The sequence below is a fragment of the Prunus mume genome, linkage group LG8 (genome assembly GCF_029339155.1).
Source record: "Prunus mume cultivar Tortuosa linkage group LG8, ASM2933915v1, whole genome shotgun sequence".
Classification (NCBI taxonomy): domain Eukaryota; kingdom Viridiplantae; phylum Streptophyta; class Magnoliopsida; order Rosales; family Rosaceae; genus Prunus; species Prunus mume.
The window spans coordinates 10,796,414-10,822,819 of NC_142705.1; the positions used below are offsets into that span (position 1 = coordinate 10,796,414).

General features: G+C 37.1%; 3 protein-coding genes across 3 annotated transcripts; 1 reads left to right on the forward strand and 2 right to left on the reverse strand.

The window, feature by feature from the left end:
* Positions 1 to 336: 336 nt before the first annotated feature.
* LOC103341732 (uncharacterized) lies at positions 337 to 10,927 on the forward strand. The gene is given in 20 exon segments (XM_008245274.3): positions 337 to 650; positions 1,324 to 1,819; positions 2,432 to 2,523; positions 3,111 to 3,275; positions 3,368 to 3,761; positions 4,671 to 4,789; positions 4,880 to 4,952; positions 5,035 to 5,255; positions 5,346 to 5,390; positions 5,626 to 5,722; positions 6,521 to 6,712; positions 7,255 to 7,352; positions 7,531 to 7,618; positions 8,339 to 8,450; positions 8,453 to 8,487; positions 8,632 to 8,757; positions 9,327 to 9,497; positions 10,066 to 10,125; positions 10,220 to 10,394; positions 10,474 to 10,927. Coding segments are annotated over 19 exon segments (2,739 nt in total). The 5' UTR covers positions 337 to 609; the 3' UTR covers positions 10,334 to 10,394; positions 10,474 to 10,927.
* LOC103341875 (protein trichome birefringence-like 8) lies at positions 10,318 to 12,579 on the reverse strand. The gene is made up of 4 exons (XM_008245430.2): positions 12,151 to 12,579; positions 11,291 to 11,680; positions 10,965 to 11,123; positions 10,318 to 10,739 (listed from the first exon to the last, which is right to left on the reverse strand). The coding sequence occupies exons 1-4, from the start codon at positions 12,534 to 12,536 to the stop codon at positions 10,412 to 10,414; spliced, it is 1,263 nt and encodes a 420-aa protein (XP_008243652.2). The 5' UTR covers positions 12,537 to 12,579; the 3' UTR covers positions 10,318 to 10,411.
* A 9,077-nt stretch (positions 12,580 to 21,656) lies between these two features.
* Positions 21,657 to 25,287, reverse strand: LOC103341731 (B3 domain-containing protein At2g36080-like). The gene is made up of 3 exons (XM_008245273.3): positions 24,157 to 25,287; positions 23,379 to 23,602; positions 21,657 to 21,902 (listed from the first exon to the last, which is right to left on the reverse strand). Exons 1-3 carry the CDS (start codon positions 25,001 to 25,003, stop codon positions 21,852 to 21,854), a joined length of 1,122 nt encoding a protein of 373 aa, XP_008243495.2. The 5' UTR covers positions 25,004 to 25,287; the 3' UTR covers positions 21,657 to 21,851.
* Positions 25,288 to 26,406: the final 1,119 nt, after the last annotated feature.

Consider the following 26,406-nt stretch of genomic DNA (forward strand, 5'->3'; position numbering starts at 1 on the left):
GAAATAAATTGCAAAATCTAGCTAGTTAAAGCGAACATTTAGTCGCCACATTTGCCAGATCTTTATGCTGTATAGTTCATTGACGAGAGAAACATAAATATAAACAATTTATTCCTTTATATAAACAATAGTTAAGTTTGAATTCAGTATGAAGATACGTTACACTCTCTTAACCAACCGACTTAATCGTGGACAAAAATTTGCAGCCTAAATGGGGACAAGGCCCAAAATGATCAAAGGATGAGCTGAGCCAATACAGGCCTGTTGGGCCCTACGCATGGCTGCACCAGGGTGCTTACTATAAGATTGAGCACACACAATCCATCCCCACGATACTCTTCTACTTGTTCTACAGTGTAGATTTCGAAAGGGAGACTACGAGAGCCAACAATCTGTTATGTGATCACACCCTTCTCCACGTATGCGGATAATTCCATTTTGTCACGTCACTCTTGCTTTCTCTGTACACAAACAACCCAGACAGCCCACACACCAAGCCTAAAGCCTAAGCCTTCCCCAAAAAATTTCTTTACTTTTCGCTCCATTTTCCCTCTGCTTTTCTCGCCAACCAAGCAGATTTTCCGACCAGTTTTATCTCCTAGCTTGTACATGGCCACTAAATTGTGCCACAACGGCTTTCTATCACCAAGGTGCTCAAATTCTCTTCCACATTTTTTTTTTGTGGCGCTTTTTTTCCTAAATTCTTCACAGCTTACTCTTTTCTTGTTGCCGTAGGTAATTTAATTTATAATAAACTGCGGTAGGGTTCTTGAGGATATGATATACGATTACTCGTTGGAATTTCTTTGTTTAATTATGAATTTCTGTATTTCAATGTTTGGCTACTGATAAGCTAAAAGTGAAAGCAAAGAAGAAGATAAGATTATGGCAAATCATTGAATGTTGATTTGCTTTCATTCAATCTAATTCAATTTTAGTTGATTGTTCGTGTTTAGTATTCATTTTCTTGTAAACCAAACAGTAGATAATGTAAAAATTTGTAGAATTTTGTTTTTCATTTTGTTCGTTTGGTCTTTTACGAAAACTAATTGGGAATGTGTTCCTTGTAACAGATGGAGTCCTAAAATTTTAGGTTTCAAGTGCCTGTTTTTGTGCAATCACTGTGCATTATGTGTAACTGTATTGTGTTTGAGAGTGGAAGTAAATAATGTGGCAAGTTTTGTGGTTTTTAAGTGTAAGTGTTGAAGTATGACGAGTAATAGAAAACCTGAAAAATGTAGCAGCTAATACTATGGCTTGACCCATTAGAGTTATGCAGTGTTGAATGTATTTGTTGCTTATTCCTGTACTTGCTCCTTGCAGCTCTTCAAATCCATGGCATTCGCGGACGCCAGCTAGAATATATTATTCTGGAAATAAGGTGGTTGATTTGGACCATCTATTAAGTAACTGGGGTTATTCAAGGAAGAGATGCTTTATAAGACTTGCTTTGTTAGAGCACAGTAATGGTTACAGTCTTAATCTCCGAACTGTGGGACATAGGAAATGCTATCTAAACTTTCGAAAAGCAAGGAGGATGGGTAACCTAGTTCCGCTTGCATCTGCTGATGATGGTGTCACAGTCAACGGGAGTCCTCAAGCAAGTACCAGTAGGGATGTTGAGGCCATAAAGGTCAAACTTAATCAATCACTTAATGGTGAAGATTCTAGCGATGGACTGGTCCAATTTTTACATGAAGCAGCCAGGGTTTTTGAGTTAGCAATTAAGGAACAGGGTTCATTCTCAAAGTTGTCTTGGTTTTCAACTGCATGGCTTAGTGTAGATAAAAATGCCTGGGTCAAAGCACTGTGTTATCAGGTGATGTCATGAACTTCCCTAATGTCTCTGTATAGGCCTCAACATGTATGCACCATCTTATGATTCACTGCATGCTGCTATCATTTTTGGGAAAGGAAAGCACTCTTCTACAATTGTATTTGTGGATATTTATTGTTGCAAGAAAACCACTACCACTCTAATCTTTAGTTTTAGTAGGGGAGATTTTGCATGAGTAAACTCAATGTTCCTCCTACTCTGTTTATTCCATCCTCATAGAGTTAGTGAACTTGTTCTTCAGTTCCAGGATGTGTCTTGCATAGTATGACTTTCATACTTCTCTTGTTGAATTAGTAATTTGTGTTTCTAAAGTCATGTTGTTAGTTTATCCACAAAATTATTGTATATATATCATGAAATCTCCTTGCATTATATCATATTTGTAACTGGTTTAAGCTTCTTGTAAATCTATTACATAGGACTTATTTAATGGGTATTGACTTGTGAACCTTTTGAGCTAGTTATTGTTCTAGGTACTGATTGATTAGTTCTCAATTTATAAGTATATTAATAATATATGTGTGGATGTATACATTTATACATAATGTATTTTATACCGTCACTGAGCCTATCTGAAGACAAATAATTTCTCAGGCCTCAGTGTATTCCTTATTGCAAGCTGCAAGCGAGATTGCATCCCGAGGGGATGGTAGAGACAGAGACATAAATGTTTTTGTCCAAAGGAGGTATTGCATCACTTGTATTCCAAAAATTATGACTTCTTGTGTGGAATTAGACTACCTAGAAGCTTGTCATATCAGTTTCTTAGCTAGTCTATCTAAACTGTGATTTCCTTTGTTACCAATACCTCTAATAAGGATGTATGTTTTAAATTTGGGCTATAACTATGAGTCTCTACCTGTGTATTGAATTAAGGACCTGTCATCTTTTCCTCACTTTGATAACATTTACATAATTTGATCTCTTGTAGAGACAGTTGAAATAAAGCAACCATAAAGTTTTTAATATCAGCACCAGCAACCTTATTTTCTAATGGCATTGACTGTTTGTGTAAATGGAACAAACTATAATTTTTAATTGAAAATTAAATTGATTACTGTGTTAACTTGACAGTGGAAAATGTGTGCTCTGCTTTATTTGCCAGGCATACTGTACAGAGGACTTTGAAATTTCAGTTATTCTGTTTTATTCATGCAAAGGTTTCAATTGTAGCTGATGTGTACTTTCTACCAACTTCTGTTGTTTATTGATTAATTAATATGATTTATTTGGTTTAGGATTTTCAATATATTTAATTAATGCATTGGTGCAGTTTATTACGACAATCTGCTTCCCTTGAGAGCTTAATCCGGGATCAACTATCAGCCAAGCAACCTGAAGCTTATGAGTGGTTTTTCTCTGAGCAAGTTCCATTGGTGGTAACATCCTTTGTCAATTATTTTGAAGGGGACTCTCGCTTTACTGCTGCAACTATCTTGTATGTTATCATCTATTGCTCAATGTGTGTTATAATTTTTCTAGATGGCTTTGAAGGGCATGGAATTAATACTGCATTCAATTTGTTTCCAGGTCTAGGAAGGGAATGCTCTTGGGGTCTAGCAACACAAGTGACATATCTCTTCTCATGCTTGCACTGACATGCAATGCCGCAATTACAAAGCTTGGGCAAGCAAAAGTATCTTGCCCTCAATTCTTTTCAACAATTTCTGATATAACCGGCAGATTGATGGACATGCTGGTTGATTTTATTCCTATACGCCAGGCTTATCTTTCTGTAAAGGATATTGGTCTGCGCAGAGAGTTCCTTGTTCATTTTGGTCCTCGAGCTGCAGCATGTAGAGTGAAAAATGATCGAGGTTCAGAAGAAGTTGTTTTCTGGGTGGATCTTGTACAGATGCAGTTACAGCGAGCTATAGATAGAGAGAGAATATGGTCAAGACTTACAACCTCTGAAAGTATTGAGGTAAGTGCTTAAGCCTTCTTATGGATAACCTCAGGGACAACTTGTAGGCCTGTCACCTTTCCATAGGTGGCTTGGTTGCAAAGTTCACAATTGAAATAAATTTGTAGGTAACATACGTGCAGGTTAAGCAAATGAGGAGTGTAATGCATTAGTGTGAGTCATGAATGTCAGGCCTATCATCCCCAAAAAATTATATTAGTTGTGTTGGAAATGCATTATAAAAACATTTTACTCACCAGTATGTGCCATTGGTATGACAGAACTGTTTCTGATGAGGATATGTTTGGGATAGTAACAGAGGAATAGGGAGTTCTGGGCAGCCGTAGCTAGTATATTTCTTTCATATTTTAGTATTGAGCGGAATTATCTTGCTATGTGCAGGATTTGGCTTAATGGTCAAACCTTTTGAATATTTAGAGCATGCTTCATACTACACTCAAGAGTTCCTTTTAGAGACGTTAAGGTAAGGTTAGCCAGTCAATATAATAGGAGAGTATATTAAAGATGTGGCTCAAATGTAAAGAAATTAAAGAAAGAACCAGATAATGAAATTGTTTGAATCTTCTTCTTATGTACAATGGTTGACTTAATGGTCAAACTTTCTGAATATATAGAGCATGCTTGATACTCCTCTCAGGAGTTCCTTTAAGGGACGTTAAGGTTGGCCAGTAAAAATAATAGGGAGTTTCTGAAGATGTGGCTCAAATGTGAAGAAACTAATAAAATAACCAGATAATAAAATTGCTTAAATCATTTTCAAAAAAGTGAGTGGCAAATTCCCTATCGTTAAGATACCTATAATAGATGGTTACTTGTATAAGTTGGGGCTTTCAAGCCTTTCTGTATATGTGGTTGCAGTTCTGTACTATGTTGATGCTGTTATGGGAAGCTAATACTGAATTAGTATAGGTATTGGAGAGGGATCTGGCTATATTTGGATTCTTTATTGCCTTGGGTAGAAGCTCTCAATCCTTTCTATCAGCAAATGGATTTGATGTTTTAGATGAACCACTTGGAGGCTTTGTTAGGTATACCTGAATTCTTTTGACAGATAATTCTTAAGTGTGAAATTAATTTTTATGGTTTGGTTGTGGATTTAGTAATTTCAATATGTGCAGGTTCCTGATTGGGGGCAGCATCTTATACTATCCTCAGCTTTCATCAATAAGTTCCTATCAATTGTATGTAGAGGTCAGCATGTGTTGTCTTTACTGTCTTGTGGATAATGTTTTGTAATTCAAATATGATATCTAATGATACATAAATTCCCCAGGTAGTCTGTGAAGAGCTGGACTGGCTTTCATTTTATCCTGGCAATTTAGGCACCCCTAAACAGTCTCACGGGCATAAAAGTAAATGGGAAGGACCTCCCAATGCAGAAGCAATCCCCCAAGTCCTAGAAGTATGTCTTCATTGGATGCAGAGTTTTATCAAATACAGTAAATGGCTGGAGAGCCCTTCTAATGTTAAGGCAGCGAGATTCTTGTCTAGAGGGTATGTGAACTTTTGGTGCATAATGATTGAACCATAAAGAGCTTCATTTTAAAAAAAATTTACGAAGTTTTTCCTGTCTTCAATGTTTAGGCACAACAAATTAGTGGAGTGTATGGAAGAACGGGGTTTATTGAAGTAAGTGAATGTCTCTCTCTCTCTCTCTCCTCTGCTATATTTTACTGTATATTTAGAAGTATCTCTCTCAATTGTTTCCGTTTATAATTTCTAGTATTATAATAAAATTATTACGACCAAAGGATCCCCCCTCCCCTACCAAGAGCTGTGTCAGTTATGTGTTTTTTTTCTCTGACCGTAAGATTCACTTTGATTACTTAATAGTTGGAGATTACTCCTTTTAAATGTGATGCAGGAATGAAAAGATGAAAAGCTATTCCGATAACACTGTTGAGAGGACTAGATCTGGAACTCGTCCACCAACTGAGAAAGAATTGGATTCTTTTGACAAGGTTGGCTTATTCACTTTTATGTTATGTTCATTATGAGTGCACTAAGTTAATGCTTCTTTAGTTAAATTTTAAGCCAGTATTGTTCCATATATATTTTTGGGTTATCCATGCATTAATGGTCACAAGGGCTCTATAATTCCTGTTTATGTGTTGTAGATATTATTTTTAATACTTTTTTTTGGGGACAATATAAGGGATACTTCTGGGGCTTGAACCCAGACAAGCTCTTGGATGTGGGTGGATTTACCACCATGCTGAACTGATAGGGACATCTAGATTTTTTAGTACTTTGAAGTAATACACAGCGCCTTTGATCTTTATGTATATTTGTGCATTTGCATATTATTTTTTTGTGTTGATTTATTGATATTATTAATTAGACTTATGTAGTTCTGGTGTCAAATAAGTTTGCACAATGGTAAAATTATAATAGATGGTAGTTCTGAGCCTTGTCATTGCAGTGGCCCACACAGCGCCTTTGATCTTATGCATATTTGTGCATTTGCATATTATTTTTTTGTGTTGATTTATTGATATTATTAATTAGACTTATGTAGTTCTGGTGTCAAATAAATTTGCACGATGGTAAAATTATTATAGATGGTAGTTCTGAGCCTTGTCATTGCAGTGGCCCACTTTAACTGCTAAGCTACATGACAAGTTTCTGATTTCATTTGTGGTCTTACTGGTGAAAACTATAAAAAGGTTCTTTTGTGGCTTAGTAGTCAAGCTTATTCTTTTGATTTGGAACTTGTTGAATGCTTCTGATCATATAGTGGAAATGGCCTTTGGTGTCAGGCCTTGGAGAGTGTTGAAGAAGCGGTGATAAGACTAGAAAAGTTGCTTCAGGATTTGCATGTGTCAAGTTCTAACTCAGGAAAAGAGCATATAAAAGCTGCTTGTTCTGACCTTGAGAAGATAAGGAAGCTCAAGAAAGAGGCTGAATTTTTGGAGGCGTCCTTTAGAACCAAAGCAGCTTCCCTTAAGGAGGTATTTCTTCATTTTATTGTAATATCTTGCTGACAATTGTGTGTTTTGACCACCAACAGCTGATGTATGTGCACCATCCAACTAATTTATTAATAGAAAGTTGGTGAACTTCGCAGTTTTTTGTTCTTTCTATTTATTCAGCTTTTCTGTGTTTATTTCATGTTTTGTTACAACTAACAGGTGGATGTCTTCATTTCTTGATGTTGCGAGAAATGATGTAGGTTAATTACCTACAAAGTGTCCTATAGTTATAGATAATTACATGTATTAGATAGAAAATTAGAGGATGAAAACCGCCAAGTCTGATGGTGCTTTTGCCTGCATTTTTAGATTATGTTGTTTGGCTTCCTTCCCAAATTTACCTACTTTATCTCTTAAGTTTCTTTTTTACCAACTAATGCATTGTATTTGTAAAAAGTCTATCTGATGCCAACCTCCGTTTCTTAGGTTTGCACTTATACGTTTGTTATGTGAATTTTTGTCCTCGTAGAATTTTGTGAATTCTCATTTGTCTTAGTTGTACCTATGTGCTTGTCATCCAGGAAGGTAATCGCTCCCGGTCTTCTATTAACAAGCAGCAACAGTTCCTTAAAGGGAAAAACAGAAAGAATGGTAACATGATGATTGATGGGGGCAACAGGTGTGTGTGACACTTTAGCTATTGTACATCTGCTTGACCATTCCTTTAACTTAAGTTTTTATTACTCCATGATGACCTACTATATATATATATATATATATATATATATATATATATATTTTTTGGGTTTAATACATTTCAATGATAAGCAAATCTTATTTCAAAAATTTATTTTTAGAGCTTCCAGTAACTCTCGTGGATTGTGGAGCTCCTTTATGCGCCCTCCAACCAGAAAGTCCAATCCTGAGTTGATCGTGGAAGAACCTGTATGCCCCATTTTCACAATGATCTATTCATTAATTGCTTATGCATTTGCTTATTCACTATCATGCTGTTTAATTGCCAAATGTGTTAGCTTTTAATTGGAATTCTTGTATCTGAAAAAGGTTGCATATAATGCTGGCCCAAATTTACTGTTTTGACCAAAATTAACAACAATGTTGCTACTTTGATATTTATTTTCTGGTTAGGACAAGGTCGTTTATCACTAGAGTAACGAGGTTGAAGTTGCCACTGTAATAGTATTTGTTTGCATTCACATGATAATATGTTTGTGCATATTAACATGTATGTTTGTTTATCCCCTGCAGCTGCTTTATTAGCCCTCTATTATATTTTTTTGTTCCTCCTTTTGTTGTCCTTTTAAATACAGATTTGAAAAGTTAGGCGATTAGTTATTGACTAAGTGGGGTTGCTAGTCCACCTTGTTGCCCCTTATGTGGTGCTGAATGGAGATGGAGTAGCTATCTCTTTCACTCTCTGTTCTCAGCTAAGCAACATGGCATGCAAAAAATATCATAAGAGCATGTACTTTACTTTCAAGTGTGGAGAATCATTATTAAGTATGCTCTTGATTCTCTGATTATGAGATTATTCCTTGTTGCCATTGTGTCACTCAATTCAGGAGCTTATATCTATTTTGTTATTGGAAATGTGCAATTTCTCAAACAAAATTTACATGATTAATGTTCCTTTCTTGCATACAGGATAATGAATTTGTTGAGCAGACTGCTTCAAATATTGATTTTGACGACCCAGAATCAACTAAAATCCAGCGTTTTGAACTTTTAAGGAATGAGCTGATAGAACTTGAAAAGCGGTGCAAAGGAGTGCTGATCAATCAGAAAATGAGGAGGTATTTAAATTGTGTGCAACTGGATACCATATTCCTTGGACAAATAAGAAATTTGATGGGCAATGAATTCCAATTTGCAAAAACTGTTATTCAAACTCTTATGATATGCTTATGTTGTAGAAATTTTTTTTCTTTTTTAAACAGGATATTAAGCCTGCTGATGATAGTTCTACATATGAGGATGACATTGGAGCTGCTCAACTAGTCCAAGTTCAGAAGAAAGGGAATATCATTGAAAAATCGTTTGACAAGCTAAAAGAAGCTAGCACGGTATGAATTTTTTTTGGCTTCAGTTGGTAAATGATGATCTTTGTCAACTAGTAAGACACTGTTGGCTTACACTTGGGCCAAGAAATTTGAGAAAAAGGAAAAAGGAATTTTTATATTTAGAAATCAAGTGAATATTCCCATCACCTTAAATTTATTAACTCTGCTTGAATCCTTGTAGATAAATTTAATCAGACTAGGCATGTTGAAATAGAAGTATACGTGCAGACTATATGCTGAACTTGTGATCTCAAAACATGTGTGATGTTCTAATTGGATAAGGTTTAATGTTGGTTTTAGTCTAATTTTCTTTTGATACTTTGATGGGAAAATTAATGAGGACCAAGCCTCCTTTAATCCCGTCCATTTAATTACCACCAAGCCAATTAAGATTTAGGATATATATTAAAGATCTGTTGACGTCTCGATTATAATTTGTACTTTGATGCGCAGGAAAATAATAGTTGTATTAGTTTCATCTCTGTTGCTGTGTGCTGCTTATTCACAGCTTGTAATTTCCTTTTCATTAATAAAATTTAATTTTTTGTTTCTTCTAAAAAAATGATGAGCAGGATGTGTGGCAAGGAACTCAATTGCTAGCTATTGACACTGCTGCTGCTACGGGGTTGCTTAGAAGGGTCTTGATTGGAGATGAACTGACAGAAAAAGAAAAGAAAATTTTGCGAAGAACTCTGACCGACTTAGCATCAGTTGTTCCTATTGGTGTCTTAATGCTTCTTCCTGTAAGATTTCTTCCTGATATCTTTCTTATACTTATATGAACATAGGAATGATTTCGGCCAAAAAAACATATAAATGGTATAGCTCTCATCTTGGTTCTTCATCTGGATGATGTGGTTTATCGTATCTCTGTCTTGTCTCAAATCAGGGCATTTGTTTCCCCTTTAGTTGAAGTTTGAGTATCGCCACGTATGATTTAGACTTTATGCTATTGGGGAGGTTTATGGAATTTAGGTGCATTTTGGATATGCTGTTTGTGTATAGTGCACTGATGTGCGACTTCGGATTTGTCATTGGGGGAGGTTTATGGACATATGACTTGGTCTCTTTTGGATATGCTGTTCACATAAATATGGAATGGGGTTCAGGGTTGGGTTAAATTATCTTCAATCATAAGGCCAAAAAAGGGAAATGAAAGCCTGAAATATATGACGAATTGATCATTCATCTGTTTCTCTTAACATTTTTGCAAAACCTGTGCTAGTTTATGCTTACACATGACCAGACTAGATGCACCTCTTGGCTCTTGACCTATTTGAATTTAACATAGAGATAACTTGTGTCTCACAGGTCACTGCTGTTGGGCATGCCGCTATGTTGGCTGCTATTCAGAGATATGTACCAGCTCTGGTGCGTGAATTTTGATTTCTAGAGTTTCAGTTCCTACTCTTCATGACATCAAAACTTATGTTTTTTAGGGTCCATTGATATGTTTCTTTGACAGATACCATCGACCTATGGACCAGAAAGATTGGATCTCTTGAGGCAAGTTGAGAAACTGAAGGAAATGGAAAGCAGTGAAGACAGTTCCAATGAAAGCATGGAGGAACTAGCTTGAGTAGAAGCCAATGCTGATTATGTACAGTTGTCCATACTCAAAATAAATTTTCGAATCCGAGGTATGCTGTCTTTTCTCTCACTTGGTTCTGAATGCTTTTGCCAGTAGATTAGCATAAATTAGTGCATTCCATGTGTCAGGCACTCCGGGTAGGCACCAGTGGCTGCAATCTTGTGGAGCATCGGCTGGAGTCCCTGGCTCACGATACTTTGAAGGGTGACCATCCTTCCTGAACTCTGTTAGATATGTGATGTTTAAGAACTGGACCTTCCAGTTTTCATATTCCATCTGTTTGATTGATTCAGATATGTATAGATTATTCGCTGGGTCAGCTTCAAGATTTTTATAGTCCGTTTCTGGCTCCAAATAGGCATCGCAAAGTCCCCCTTCGTTCCATGTCCCGTTCCTGCAATTTACATGTTAAAACCTCGTACTCATTAATTATCAATTCCTTGATTTAGGCCATGCATGGTGGCAACTGTTAAGGAATAGAAAGTTGTAAAGTCACCAAACTACACTGACTGCATTTCATTCTTTTGGGATCCATAGTGTTGAAGAATGTAAATGGAAAATTTTCGTCCTCAACTTTAACTACGAAGTTATAGTCATATAGATATCTGTTTATACTTGCCTGTAATGTACCGGGGAGTAGCTACGAAAGAATACATGAGTCTTTAGAGGTTCTATATTCTCTAACACCCAAGACTTCCAGGTTTGTAAAGACCTCCTAAATGCTTCCATCACATCCATTGTGAAGTTCACTTTCCCGCCTTCCTCAAAGTAGCATCCCCTGAAACACAAGATGGCCGGATAACAATTAAGTCCAGTGATTTTTACTTTGGCAGAGTTTGGCTTGTTATGTTTCGGAACTGTTAATTTGGATCATTGATTAGGTGAAACTTTTTGTAAATGTGTGGTCATAGATTGAAAATTAGATATGTGAAGGGAGGGTCATACATCCTTACTGTTTTGTCTTGGTTCCACCAGTGCCCTGCACTGAAAATTAGGACATCGGCCCCAACCCAATGTTTGGAGTACCAGTGGAATTGATCGAGCTTGATTGTGGTCTTGACTTGGTCCGGTGAGTTCTGGGGTGGGTGCCCTACAACCACAAGGAAGGGTGCCCTGTAATATTCAACTGTGAGGTTGTAATCCTCGAACCGCATGGAGAGAAAACCCTTGTGTCTGGTTATGGGGTTCCCGTTCACTTCATAGATTCTAGACTTGTTGGACACTGCTTCTGCAAGCATGCATAACAAAGATTCCCACTGGTTCCTTCCGATTGAGTCGCCGGCAAACACTATCCGTCCGTTTCTGCTCCTTTCCAAGAAGTCATTTGCATTAAATCTGAGATCATGAGGAGGAAGAAGCAAAACTCATCAATTAGGAAAATATGCATGCGAAAGCCCTATTTTACTTCGGCCATAATATTTAAGCCCGTAATCGATTTTAAATTTAAAGTTTTGATGTAGTTAAAAAAAGTACCTACTTCATCTTAAAGGGGTGTTTGCCCCCTTTGTGATCGGAAGAATAAGGGGAGTAGACGACTAATTTTTGTTTGTTGGTTGGGAGTTTAGTGTTCTACCACGTGAGATAGAAACCGGCTCCGGCTCAGAAAGAGCCTAAGGATACGAAAATGTTCACGAATGTTTATCTGGTTCTATGAGAGTTTAACCTAAAATGTAGCTATAATATGCGAGTCTCCAAACGCAACAAACAAGACCAGCCTCACTTAGACTTAATATAAGACAAAACATGCGTGCACTGTTCAGCGTTATGCATGAAACATGCTTCTGAAAACTCCACGACAAACTCACCTCAAAACATCACAGCCAGCCGGCTGCCACCGCCATCTCCGATAACCTTCGTCTTTTCGACCACTTTGGCTGCACCGGAAGCCAGGGTCCAGGAACGGGCAGTTTTCGGTGTAGGATTGAAGTGGATGGCTCTCGTCGCGGACCCATCTGCCATAGGAATAATCACAAGTCCCCGGAGATATCTTGTGATTAGTTGGTAGGATTTGGGATAAGAAACCCAAATGATCAGATAGAAACTGTGAGTCAAATGGGGTTACAAGACTAAGAATAAATAAGGAAGAGACTAGAAGCAGGAAGAAAGAGACCGCATAACGAAGTTCTGTTCTGATTATAATGGAAAAGGGGAATTGGAGATTCTGAGATTGTTGAGAGGGCTGGAGATCCATTAGAAGATAATGGAGAAGGAAAAAAAGAACTTCTGTATTTGAACAAGTCTAGGGGGTTAGAGAGATAGAGAGAGAAAGGGAGGGGGAGAGAGAGAGTTGTGGAGTAGTGGCTTTTCTCTTGGATATATATTAATATGGTAATAATGGATTTGCGTGCTAATTAATTACAGGCCACTGACCTTTTCTAGCTCCATATTAAAATTAAAATTAAAAAATGTCCAATCGAGGCAATAGGGCTGGTTATCTTCTTTATTTGGGTTTCACTTTGAATTTCATGCTACGTACCTAACAAGCTTGGCACGTTCTTTTCTTTCCTTAACGTGCACAGCATGTTTGGAAGCATATCTTTCTCAATCCTAAACCCCTTAAAGAAACCGATAAATTTACCAATAAATACATAATACATGCATGATGCATTCACAATTACAATGATTTTTCATTTTCAATTGAAAAAATTATTATTCTCAGTTACATGCTCATCAATTTATATAAGTGTTTGAATTATGCCAAAGTTTTGTAATCTTTGTGAAATGTGAGAAGAAGAAAAAAAACAAATAGAAGTTTCAAAGATTGTTACCATTCTCACCTAAATGAAACCATAATGTTATTATCTCTCCCCGTATTTGTGGAGGGCTTTTCTTCCTAGCCGATTTCGTGCTAGGCTTTTGCAACCCTTTCTTCAGTGATCTTCTTACAACGAACATGAGTTTTTCCACGTATGGAGCAATCAACGAATTCCCTTGTGTTTTGCAAGGTTTGTTTCCCCTAGTTGTTCTAGGGTCATCCTACCAACCTTTGGGTTGGATTTTGTAGATTTGTGTATGTTTATCTTTTTTGCTCCTGTTGTGGTGTCCTTGCAGGTTTGAGGTTGATGAGGTGGATGTCCATCAAATCTCCGTATTGAGGGGTGGAACTGTTGATATTGTGGATCTACTATCATATGGTGCTTTGGGTTTAAGGGTGTTTGGGAGACGTTGTGACGATGTATCCTGGTGAAAGTTGAGCGGAATTTGCCTTTTCACTTCTAGATGTTTTCTATCCCCAACTCCAAAATTGCTAGAGTTATCATGTCTCATATGATTTTATTACTGTACCGGATGCAATGGCTTTATGAATCTTCTTATGTTTTCAGTTCCTGATGAGCTGAGTCTTCAAGATGTAAAATTATTTTTGCTCATTGTCTTGCAATAGTTGTGGTTATTGTTTGCAAGAGCCCTTTGTGGGGCTTTGATCTTGTAATGCCCATTTATTAATGAAATTAGTAGTCTATTTAAAAAAAATCTTACATTCAAAAGTTTAGAGAGAATCCTTGTGTAAGATTAAAAATTGGGATATATATATATATATATACAGTCCTCTTCTATTAAGGGACACTCTTTAAGATATCCTACGATTTTTTTTCCAACGATCCAAATCATCTATTTTTTTAAGTCTACATTCATATATCATCCTTACAAAAAAAATTAGACAAATTAGAAACCGTTTCAACATCCAAATATATCTTACAAAATCAAAGAACATGGTGCGTCAAGAAAAAACTAAAATTTCAATAACACAATTGAGTGGTCAAACAATATATGATTCAATTGATTTTTTGTAGAGATGATATTTGAATGATTATCTAAAACATAGAGGTATGGATTAGTGAAATACAATGCAGAGTGGGCCCTACAATGGTGTTTTTTAAATAAACTAATTTGAGAGATCCCTCAATGGAAGCTTTATTATATATATATATATATATATATATAAGCAAAAGACGGAGAATGGTGAAACATTCAAAATATCAAAAAATGCCCTTGGTTAATGCAAATATTAAAAATTGAAATTATTAATTAAATGAGGATAATATGGTAAATTCACACTTTTTTATATTTATAAAATTAAAATTAAAAAAAAAATCAGATAATGGATCATATTTTTATGGAACACAACTATCCATTATCTTTTTTAATTCTAAAATAAATTTTAATTTTAAAAAAGCCTCTCGCAGAAGAGGCTAGTATATATATTCCCAATCTCTTGGACTACAAGGATTCAAGAGATTTGTGGTCACTCATCGTTTGATATAAATTCAATGGTTCACTTGCTCTTGCATTCCTTTTAAGCAACTTTTTTGAACTATTGAATTAATATCTAACGATGGGTGAACACAATCTCTTGGACTCTGTGGTCAGGAGATCGGACTATGCCCAGTTATATCATAAATATTTTAAAGATACCCTAATGAATCCAATTTGGAAAGAAGAAGAAAAAACCCAAAATCATCCACCTATCATGCATTTATTAAATTTTTTTCTTCATGAAATTTCCTTTTTGTACTTGTGCCATTTAGCCAAAGAGTAAAGCGGTTGTAAGATATGGAGGTTTTTTTCCCTCTTAGAGCTTTGAACTAACCTCATTTAGGGTTTTTTCTAATCCCTTCAACCCTTTGAGCGGGAAAAGCAAGAAAAATACCGACCTACTTGTTTGGATGGGTGTTCACCCCAAAGTGTTCCCGGATTGCATGCATACATCCATAAGTAACTTAGTGCAACATGGCAAATTTCATTGAGAGGAATCAACAAATAAAAGAGAAACACTTTGGTATCTTATTGAACAAAAAAGGGGATATGGTTTCTCCATTGATCAAGAATTTAGATTTTTGTGACAATTTTTTTGATGTTGTTACACTTTGCTTGTCTCTCTTTCCTTCATTCACTATTGAAGTATCGTTGGACAAAAGAATCAAAATAATATGACATACTCCTTCTTGTCTTTAAATCCTTGAGAATCTTTTGAAGAGCCTCTATCTCGGCCATGTACTAAAGAGTTATGTTTCCTTAGATGGTACTCCATTTAACATAACCAAGAGGTTCCGCATATGTTTTCTGAGAAATTCTTTCCTGAATTAGTGGCATGCCAAGATACTTCTTCAAGTTTTCAATCGGTTTCGGGTCAAACAAGAAGAGCTAGAAGATTGCACCTCTGGAAAGAGCCTACACCTAATAGCTTAAGCCGCTAGGTTAAATTTAAATGAAGAACCCCATCAACTGTCTTAATTGGGTTTATTTAATAAAACGCGGGTTGGGCTTCACTGTGGGTTTTTCTTGTGAAAAGTTGGTGACAGTGTTGTAATTTATAGGTATTTGGAATGTTCTTTTATTTTTGAAAATGGACTCTGAGTTTTTTTGAATAGAGTTAGTGGGTTGAGTTTTCTACCATTTCAGGCCCAATTCAAGGTCCCATTCAACTCCTTTGAGTCTATGTCCATGTCAGCATGCATATTCCACATCATATTTTCTTTTATTTTCTCCAGAGTTACTAATTTTCTTCTTCCTTTTATGCCGCAATTTAAGGATGTCAATTATGGCTTATTTCATACCATTTTAATGAAGATGTTGCCGACTCTTGATACTTTTCTGAATTTTCAAATTAATCTTTGATTGAATGATTGAATGATTGAATGATTGAATGAGTTGAATGAGTTTAAAGCAAGCCTCATATCAACCCATTTAGCCAAAAGTTGAAATTTCAACTGATTCAATCAGTTTAGTTTGGTTTGCCTCCACCATGATTGAATGAAACTGATTCAACTTTAAGAGGGTGAGATGAAGTACTAACTAAGGCCTTATTTGGTATCCTACTTAAAAAAAATTATGGTTAATTTAAAAAAGCATGAATTTTCAAATAGTGATTTTAAAATGTAAAAACTTGTTTGGTATTGAACTTCAAACTATTTTTAAGATCTAAAAAAATTGAAATTAAAATCAGAAAATTAGAAGCCCTAAATTCCCAATTGAAATTAACAAAAGAAAAAGGGAGAGAGAGTATAAAATCTCACTTTTTTTGTTTTGAGGTTTTCTTGGGATTGAGTTTTTAAAATTGGGCATGCCAAACCGGGTTTTGTGGCTTTGGACTTAAAATATGTTTTTGAGTTTATAAAATTGATCCAAATAGCATACCAAAAAGACACCTAGTAACTTGCAATACTTATGAAAGAGAATGCTTGGGTTAGTCACGAGTGGGCAAGTGAAGTAATTAATTTCTAGTCGTTGATGTATGTGACATTCATTGTGAGATTTATACGCATCTACAATCAGGATGCACGCATCTTAACAATCGCCTAAGAATGAAAGGATTTTGATAATGTCACTCCTGAATGGTGGGTGATATTTTAATTCCTGAATAATGGTATTATGATGTCTGGATGGTATTGGTACTTTCATGTTGTACGTTCTACAGGTGCATGTTTATTGCATCTCCATGTTGTTTCTGCGGGCTATTTTCTTGTAAGTTGAGATTTCAACTTCTGGTCAATTATGGCTTATTTTCATACCATTTTAATGAGGATGTTGCCGACTTTTGATACTTGTTTGAATTTTCAAATTAATCTCTGCTGTAAGATTAAATATTGAGTACGGCTCTTTGACTTTATATCCATGTCAACATATTATATATATTGGCAAAAAAAAAAAAGCATCCATATCAGAACTTATTTTATTTATGGTGATTTTATTAAAATGACATTTCATTTATTTTTATTTCCTACTTCAAAATATTGTAATAACTTTCAAGAATAAAATTGTTAGCACAAATGGAATTTACCACAAACGTCAAACTCTAATCAAATGGGGATTGTCTTAACATATTGTAATGTAGAACACAACCATACGAGGATTTTGAGTAGTGTTGTTGGGCCGGTCTGGACTATACAAGCAATGAAACAAAACCTCAGTGTGATGTTTTTGGTAGTTTGGTTTGGTTTGCCTCACCATGAAACTGATTCAACTTTCACAGAGGTTACTTAATTCATTACAGTCAGGCACATGTTTACTAACTTGCAATAGTTGTTATGAAAGAGAATGCTTGGGTGAGTCACGCGTCGGCACTTAAAAGTAAATAATTTATAGCCGTTGGTGCATGTGACATTCATTGTGAGATTCATACTCATCTACAGGACGCACACATCTCGTTTTGGTGGTATCACTTTAAAGCAGGTCCACAGAGCAGGGGTTCTGCATATAAAGATGCTCTAAATTAATCTACTGATGAAGAAAAAGGAAGATAGTACATGGATCTCAACGGGAAAGCGATACTCGCACGTAGTAAATTTACTGAGCAACTTATGACATCATTTTGTAAGTTGTAAAGAGTCTCCCTCTCAAGCACACACCGAGTACTGGCTTCAATTGTTCAACTTCTCTCTGCAGCTAAAAGCTCAATTTACTTGTAAGAAAATCTGCCATCGCCATTCATTCTACTGTTTAAGTACTCTGACGCAAAATTCGAGAAATGTACATGTACTGGAAAATATAAATTCATGTAATGTATCTCCCTTTTGGAGACTAAGAGGGTGAAATTCAGTGGCCTTCTGAGTAATGTTTGATGGTACTGCCAATTCTAGTTCAACTGCGGCAAGTTATATGCAAAAGGATTCATTACTCTTGTCTCTCTTGAAAGTATGATCGAGTCCCACATTACTTTTGGGATGTCATAATGATCCGCTTTGTGATATTTTGCTCCACTGTCAAGTCCTCAAAACTGATGATATGGCTCCTATGTGGCAAAAAATTAGACAGGTCACTTAAGAGTCACGTTATTGATATTTTGACTGGACTTGATAATGGGGCAGAGTGAGATGCACAACATTGTTGGTGGGTCGTTGTGGGACAATATAAGATTTAACTACAGTTTCAGAGGCACTAGCATAACTGAGGATATGTATGCAAAATGTGTTATCTGCATCTGACCAGACAATATATTTTGGTTGGAACAGGAATTACTGTATGATCCAGCCTGGAGGATTCCTAGACCTCAATCAAGTTTTATGTTTGTTACCACTGCCAGTAGTACTACTGCTACTTACACATGATTCCATTATTGTCCTTTCACGTATATATATCAACCCTTTCACCTTGTAATCTGCTCAAGTTAAATCTTCAGTAAAGCCATCTGATCGATATCATGAATGCATAAGATTGAACCACAGACACCATGCCGTGTGCCTCTCTTTTATTTTCATAATTGTGTGTATGTGTGTGTGTATATATACAGTATTCTTCTATTGAGGGATCTTTTGGAACCGTTTAGACATCTAATTGTTTCCTATAAAATTAATAAACACGGTGCTTCAAGAAAACACTTGAATTTCAATATTATAATTGAGTGGTCAAATAATATCAGATTCAAGTGATTTTTTGTAGAGATGATATTTGAATGAATATCTACAAAATAGACAGTTTGAATTAGCGAAATACAATGCGGAGCGGGCCCTACAAGAGGGTTCCTCAAATAAGCTTATTTGATAATTTGAGGGATCCCTCAATAGAAACTCTATATATATAATGGAAAGTGTGAATAGTGCTTCTACGCACAGTGCAATAATGATCAATATGGAAATGGTTCTTTTTCAGTTAATTTAGTACCCATCTTTTATCTAAAATGCGTCACCCTCTTTGGTTTCTCTGTGTGATAGGTTAAATTAGCTGTTTTTTTATCATACTAGTTTTGTGACCTAGCTTTTGTTGGTGTCAGTGTACCAATCTACAATACATATTACATTGTCGGCAATTATGAAATCTCAACAGAGTATTAATGTCGACAATGAACCAAATACATAGATTTTGATTGGTATCCACTGCCAAACAAGATTTTCTTGTTGCAATAGTAGTGCTGATAGACATTATTGCTGTTGTATATATTCTTCAGGATAGGTTGAAGTTACCGAATGATTCTCCTTCTTTTCCTTATGGCTGGTCCAGAGTGAGGTGAAGGGTGAGGTTGACCCTGAAGCCCCAAAGCAATATCAACAAAGCCTGTTAAGATGTAAGTGGAAGGAAGAAGAAAAAAAGAAAAGCAGAAAAAAAACTCACATGGTGTTTCTATACTGTACTTGGTGATATCTTATATGCATGCATGATTGAATTATTCTGTCAGGACAAACTAAGTATATATATACAGGAAGAGTCCCTTCATTCCTTTAATTGGTCACTGACTTGTAGTTCAATCATAACTAGACATATCTGGGGACCCTCCCCCACTTGCAGAGCCACTAAGACAATATTGGCCTCCATAAATAGTCCATATATCTCCAGGAGAGCTTTCAGTTTGAGAGGTCAATGGTTTATCATCACTTTCGTCTCAATCTTTTTTATGGGCCCTCATAATCACATGAAATTTCTTTGGCATAACAGTTCCTCTCTCTTTGTCTCATATGTTCTGCAACTTGTATCACACTCATGTAGCAATTGGGCATGACCTAAAAACACCCAAGCTACATCTTGTTGGCTAATTAACCTTAATTAACAAGTTATTAGATTAAGAGTTGTGCTAGTGTCTTGAGCATTTATGGTATTAGAATTTGTTGGAACAATGTGATTGAGTACATATCCGAGTACTAATACATATTTGATATGTATCTGCTTAGAGTATTATCTCGCATCGAAAATAAGATTTCAGACATTTTTAAAGTTGAAAACAATGCATAGCACTATAAAAAGATTTTGAGCATCTATATATCATAGATCGGAAGTATCATACAACAATCTTTAGATTGGGTGTCCAACTTTTGCACTGAAATCGGTGGGGGGTCTTTATGTAATCAGTGAATCGAAAACCATCTCGATGATGGGTTGATGCTGCATATCTTTGGTTTGGTCACTCAGAAATTTGTCATTTTAGGACAGGCATTGGGTTGGTCTGAGTTGACATCTTGAAGAGCAAACCTCCACAGTGGACCTGTGGTGGTTTTAATCATATCATGTAGTGGGGTCCTGTCCCATTTACCAGATTGCCCCAAATTCAAAATCTGATGACTGAGAAATATTGTCTTCCCAGGTGCAGCGTGAGACATGTTTTTTTTGTTTCAGTCCTTGGCCGCAAGGAAGGACTTCTTTTTTCTTCTTTTCCCTCAGTAATTCATGAACCAAAGATATATTAATTACATTTGCTTGGTTGGTGAATGAGGTCTAGTTGGGTAAAGAAACTCCCCTGCAACGTGCTATATGTAACATTGTCTCCATATATCTCCTAATTAGGGCCTTCTGTGAAATAATACACCATATATTTTGCTACTACGATGTACATGGTAATATGATGATACTGTATTTGTCGCAATATTGTAGAGATATTTTTCGTTGATTTGTCTCAAGCGGAGAGACTTGTAACTCTAGTAGCTATGCATATGAGATATGAATTCTCCCTTTGTCTTGACATTACTTAACTTTTAATCTAAACGGTGCATTATAAATTCAAGCCAATCAATGATCCATTTTATACACGTATGCGAAGAAATATGTTGCTTTCAATGAAGCAAGAATCAATGCTATTATGTGGATCGATCGATGTATGGAAGACGATAGTGGATGTCATCACATCATTACTATTAATAATGTATAGCTGATATCATATCTGAAACTAGATAGAAGCAAAACTTGTCGACTTGTCATTGCTATGCAAATTGTAGTAGGAGAGAGCATAAAAAAGAGCTTAATTAGATAGCTACATTGGATTGGATTAATGAGAGAATAAATAAAACAACTGAAACAAATTAGACAAAAGCAAAAGAAGCAAAGAAGCAAAGAAGCAAAGGGGCAAAGGAGAATGTGGCATGGTATGGGCTCTCTCTCCAGCTAGTACAATTACAAAGACAAACTGGGCTGGCTGGCTGTCACCCATCTATTCTAAGTCCACGCACCCACTCACTATCTCCACCCACCCACCAATCCATCCATCCATCCATCCATCCATCCACCCACCAATCACCTCCACCTCCACCACCACCACCATCACCTTCCTTCCATTCCATTATTATCACCATATCAAAAATCTCCAGCCAGAATCTCAACAGTGTCTTCTAAATAAATAACTAAAAAAATGATTCCTCAACTTTCAAAGACCCAGAAAATAATTTCCCATCATTTTCCATGGGAGAAGCAAGGATGACGTCAGCTCTACTTACTCTTTTTTACACCCCACGGTGGACCCCACCCATCATTTTCCCTTTTACCTGCAGCAGAAGGAGAAGCAGAGTGTCTATCCCTTCTGTTGTCCTTGCCCACCACCACTCCACCTTCCTTTTGGTTCCCCTTCTCCCCTGCCTTTGCCCAAACTTACTTGACCTGACCTGAAAATCTGGGATTTTTTTTCTCCTTTTTCTAATATTATATAGTTATATGTACTAATGTACCCTCTCTTCTTCTTTTTTGCCTTCTCTTCTGGTGGGGACTGAACTGACAATTAAAGAATGTTTTTTTTTTTTTTCTTTTCTTCCAAGTGGGTTAAAAATTAAAATATAGGAGTCAATCAAAGGGACGTCACATCCTACAGATTTTTTTATCCTCGGCGATTTCTCATGGGTTTCCCATCTCGGGAGAAACTGAAATCCTGTTACAATCACAAAGAAAAACACACCAAAATCAATTACATTACATTTTTTTGTGTGAAAATCAGTGCTGTCTACATGCCTTATTCGCTAGCCAGCCAGCCAGCCTATTTTCTGCTGCCTACTAACTTGACCATCAAACATCAATTAATTTTGGGCGGCATCATAATTATTAAATAATTGCAACTCTAAACCGGGAGTTTCACTAAAACACCTAAAATGAGGGTTGAAATTATAAAAAAATTCAAGCACTATTTAAACATATAAACACACCCAAAATCCATCATTACACACACTCAAAACCCATTTATAAACACACCTAAAAAGTTGACTTTGGAGTTGATTTTGGGTGTGTTTCTATGTTTAAATAGTGCTTAGGTTTTTTTATAAATACATGTCTAGGATTGGGTTTATTTATAAATTTGTATAAAAATTATTCATTAAAAACATAAAAAAAATTAGGCACACATTCAACACTATTGTTGACAGGAATGTACGAGCTCTTACTTATCAAGTAAGAAGGAGAGAAGTACTTTCTTAAGGTAATTCACATTATTATGTTCTACTTTAGGAAAAAGTTCCAAATGTGGGAAGAAAAACAAAAAGCCAGAAAAAGTAGAATGTTCAAAACTAGGAAAATTATAGATAAACTGTATAATAAACGAACAGATGTCCGCCTTACAGAGAGAGAGAGAGAGGGTCGGTGCCTAAAATATTCCACGCGGCATAACAGCTCATGTTTGTGTATGTGGCTAATCTAGTAGTAGGAGGACAAAAGAAAGAAAGAAAAGGGCAAATCAAATTTGGGGTTTTCATTTCATGGGAAAAATGAGTTTCAACAACACACACTCCAGCCAGTCCAGTCCACAAAAGCCGCGCTCATGCTTTTGCGGTGGTGTTGTATTTTTATCACTTATTCAAATCAACTCAACTCTTCCGCCCAAACAAACCCTTAATTAGGTGACTTGGGTTGGGTCCAGGCATTCTTTTGGCTCAATCGTAGACCGAAAAGTTGTCAATTTTTGGCAAAAAAGAGTCCAAATTAGTTGACTTCCAAACCACATTAAAGATATTAATTAATCAACTTCACTAATTGCTACGTATGTTGTACGTCAACAGTTATGAACCGTCGATTGATATTTAAATCTCACTGCTTAAACCAATCCGTTCAAATCCTACTAATTGAAACTATAGTGACACTAATCACCCACTAATTAAATCCCTTTAGGTATGATCACTTGTTGGGGAGAAAGGAGACCACGTAGTTTACTAATTTCCTAAGACCCTTAACCCTCATAATCTGTCTCATTAGAGGAAACAAAATGGTTTCTTTTTCTTTTCCTAAAAAAGAAAATGGTACCACAATAATATTATTATATAAAACCAAGAGGTCACACACATGAACAGTAGCATAATAATAATAATTAACAATAATGATTAGGATAATTAATGAAAGTGGTTATGGGGAGTACACGTACCCTCTGGTCTGCACCATAGTCATAAGCAGCTCGGGGGTACAAGTGGTGGTGTGGGGTTGGACCCTGGCTCGATGACATGGACAAAGACGACGAGCCATCGGGAGTGGATGGCTCGGACTCGTGGTCAGCCTGCTGCTGGCACTCCAAGTTCACCCCAAACAGCCTCAGTATCTTCGAGCTCCCAACCAACGACGTCGTTTGACTCATGCTCTGGACACCAGACCCTGCAATAACAATATATACATATACATGCATGTAATTAATGCCTCCAATCAGGGCTTACCACCACAGACAAAACAAAATTCCAATGCCATTTGAACTTGAGCTACCAATCAAATCAACAGTACAAACAAAATTGTATTTATTTATTTGGGTCACTAATTTTGACAAAAGAGCAATCTTACAAATTATCCCATTTTTAGGGTGGATAAAAATAAAGGCCTAATTTACCATCCCGACTCACACAACAACAAAAGAATTTACAAATAGCAGCATATAATGTCAGATAATTGCTATTCACACTCCAAATTTTTCGTTTTATACTTTGGAAATGAAAACGAACATAGAATGACAAACCGAGAGTATGAACACATTTCTCCCGAGTGATAAGAGGGTGTTTTCACACTTTCACGTGCCTATATAAACCAACAAAAAATACAAATGTTTTGCAAAATAATTTTTAAAAGAGAAATAAATAGTAAGAGATAGGGGTTGTTTTTTTTTTTTTTTTTTGTTTTTTTTGGTTTTTAAAGAAAATAATTAAGAGGATATACATTACCTGCTGCATGAAGACAGTCAGGTGGGTATGGCGCCACACTATGATTATGATACTGGTGCGCAGGATAAGACGAACCACCATCATTATTATTATGATGCGGCGCAGAATAGAACATCCTGGTCCAGCCTCCCGCGCTGCCGCCGCCGCTGCTCTCGCCCGCTCCTCCGCTAACCTGCGTAGCGCCAGGCCCGCTATCGTGCGCCGAGGGAGTGGCGGCAGCGGAGCGGCGCCTCCAGCCTATGAAGAGGCGGTCGGTGTGGGAGCGGCGGCGCTCGAACAAAACGACGTCTCCGGCGTCGAGGCGCTTCTCCTTGACGTAGCGGCTCCACCCTTTGGTGAGGACATAGCTCTGGCTGCTGTTCCAGTAGGAGTAGCGGAAGCGCCAGGACTTGCCCGACTCGTCCTCGAAACTCAGCAGGAGCCCCGAGTCGCCCCCGCCGAGTGGGAAATATTTCTCCGCGTGCTGCTTCGGGATGACAAGGCGGTTCAGCTTCCCGACGTCGCTTGGGGTTAAGGGCTTCTCGAACATGGGCTCGTTCTCCTCGTCGTGGTCGTCGAGCGGCGGGGAGGATTGGAGGAGGAGCTGGTGCTGTAATTGGTTGGCGTGGTCCGATTCGGCGTCGTTTTGGTTGAGATTGAAATTGAGGGTGGTGGGGGTGGGAGGAGTAGGAGACATGGGTGTGGGTTGTTCTTGGGAGTTGAGCCAAGCCTGGTAATTTTGGTGGTGGGTGTCTTGATAAAATTGAGGGAGGAAATGGGGTCTGGAGGGGTCTTGTTGTTGTTGGTGGGCAGTGTTAGGCCACCACTGGGTTTCTGGGTGGTCTGAGGAAAAGTGGTTTATGGACATGTTTGGCGAGAGATGGAGAAATTAAGGAAATGGGTTTTGTAGATGGAAGGAAGAATAGTTTGGCTTGGGGTTGAGGAAGGCAAAAGCAAAGGCAAAGGCAAAGGCAAAGGCAAAGCTTAACTTTAGGTACTCTACAGGGGACGGTGTGGGAGCAAGGGACGGTGTAGGCGTGCAGATTATGGGTTTGATGTAAGGACTGTGTCACTGTGAGAACTATTTGATATTTTAGCTAGCTAGCTAGAGCTAGCTACCCACCCTATAAGATATGACAACAAGAGAGAGAGATATAGAGAGAGAGCAGAGAGAGTGAGATATAGAGAGAGCAGAGAGAGAGGGAGAATGGAAAATGGAAGTACGAGAGTACTACTTTAAGGTTTTGCGTGAGGGAAAAATTCAATCATTATTTTCAGTGTAAAATTCCCCATATACTACTACTCACTTTTCTGTTTGTGTGTTTTTTGTTGGGATTTTGATTTGAGCGACTAATTGAATATATATATATATATATATAGCTTTTGTTGTGAATAAAAATGATGTGAGAGAGAGAGAGAGAGTGAGTGTGTGTGTTTTGTGTTGTGGCAAGGTGGAAGTAAAGCTATTTGTAAAACTATTTGTTTGGAAACACCCCATGTTACCGCTACACTGCCAAACAAATCAAATGATAGGCCATTCTGACGTAATAAGAACCCAGCTAGCTAGTTCATCCATTAATTCCATCCAACGGCCGCCCCTAGCACTTGGTTTTCAATACCTTCTCTCATGGGGCACTAGACCAGTTGGGATATTTTTTATTTTGCCTCCCCCTAATGTACCAACCTCTAACTAGATAGAATTCAATTGTAAATCCATCAACCCAATTGAGCAAAATTAAGATTTCATCCTTTTCTCTTTTCTATGTGTTTTTTTTATAAACAAAAGCAGTTGTTAGTTGTTGATGTACACGTAACAACCGATATTAGAATTAGTCGAGAATTGGCAATAAAGATGCATAATGGTAACATTAATTGTCAAAATTTCTATCATATACCAATTACCAAGTTGGATTTTGGGTCGCTCTCTATTAGATAAAGAGGAAATGAAGAGAATGGCATTTTGATCACGTGCAGGACAGCATTATTGGTGTTTGGCCATTCCTGGATTTAAAAGGGGAATTGGAGGGGTGGGAAAAATCCAGAGATCCCTTCCCTTTCCAATAAGCAGAGAGATGGGATAAGATTTGTCCAATTGGAGACACAAGACACCTCTCTCTCTCTCCCTCTCTCTCCTCTCTTGGTACAGTCGTGTTTGAATCCTTTCCTCACACTCAAGTCGCTCCCATCTTTTTCTCTCTCTCTCTTTCTCTTCATTTCTCAGAAAACACTAACTGGTTTCCGAGCTCTTCTGTCTCTCTGGGTGTCTTTCAT

Excerpts from the sequence above, each read along its gene's own strand:
- LOC103341875 (XM_008245430.2), bottom strand. The coding sequence starts at position 12,536 with ATGGATCTCCAGCCCTCTCAACAATCTCAGAATCTCCAATTCCCCTTT. Across the intron at positions 11,681-12,150 it reads GCTGGCTGTGATGTTTTGAG|ATTTAATGCAAATGACTTCT; the intron begins GTGAGTTTGTCG and ends TCATGATCTCAG. Across the intron at positions 11,124-11,290 it reads CAAGACAAAACAGTAAGGAT|GGGATGCTACTTTGAGGAAG; the intron begins GTATGACCCTCC and ends CTTGTGTTTCAG.
- LOC103341731 (XM_008245273.3), bottom strand. The coding sequence starts at position 25,003 with ATGTCCATAAACCACTTTTCCTCAGACCACCCAGAAACCCAGTGGTGG. Across the intron at positions 23,603-24,156 it reads TGACTGTCTTCATGCAGCAG|GGTCTGGTGTCCAGAGCATG; the intron begins GTAATGTATATC and ends TTGTTATTGCAG. Across the intron at positions 21,903-23,378 it reads ACTATGGTGCAGACCAGAGG|GATTTCAGTTTCTCCCGAGA; the intron begins GTACGTGTACTC and ends TGATTGTAACAG.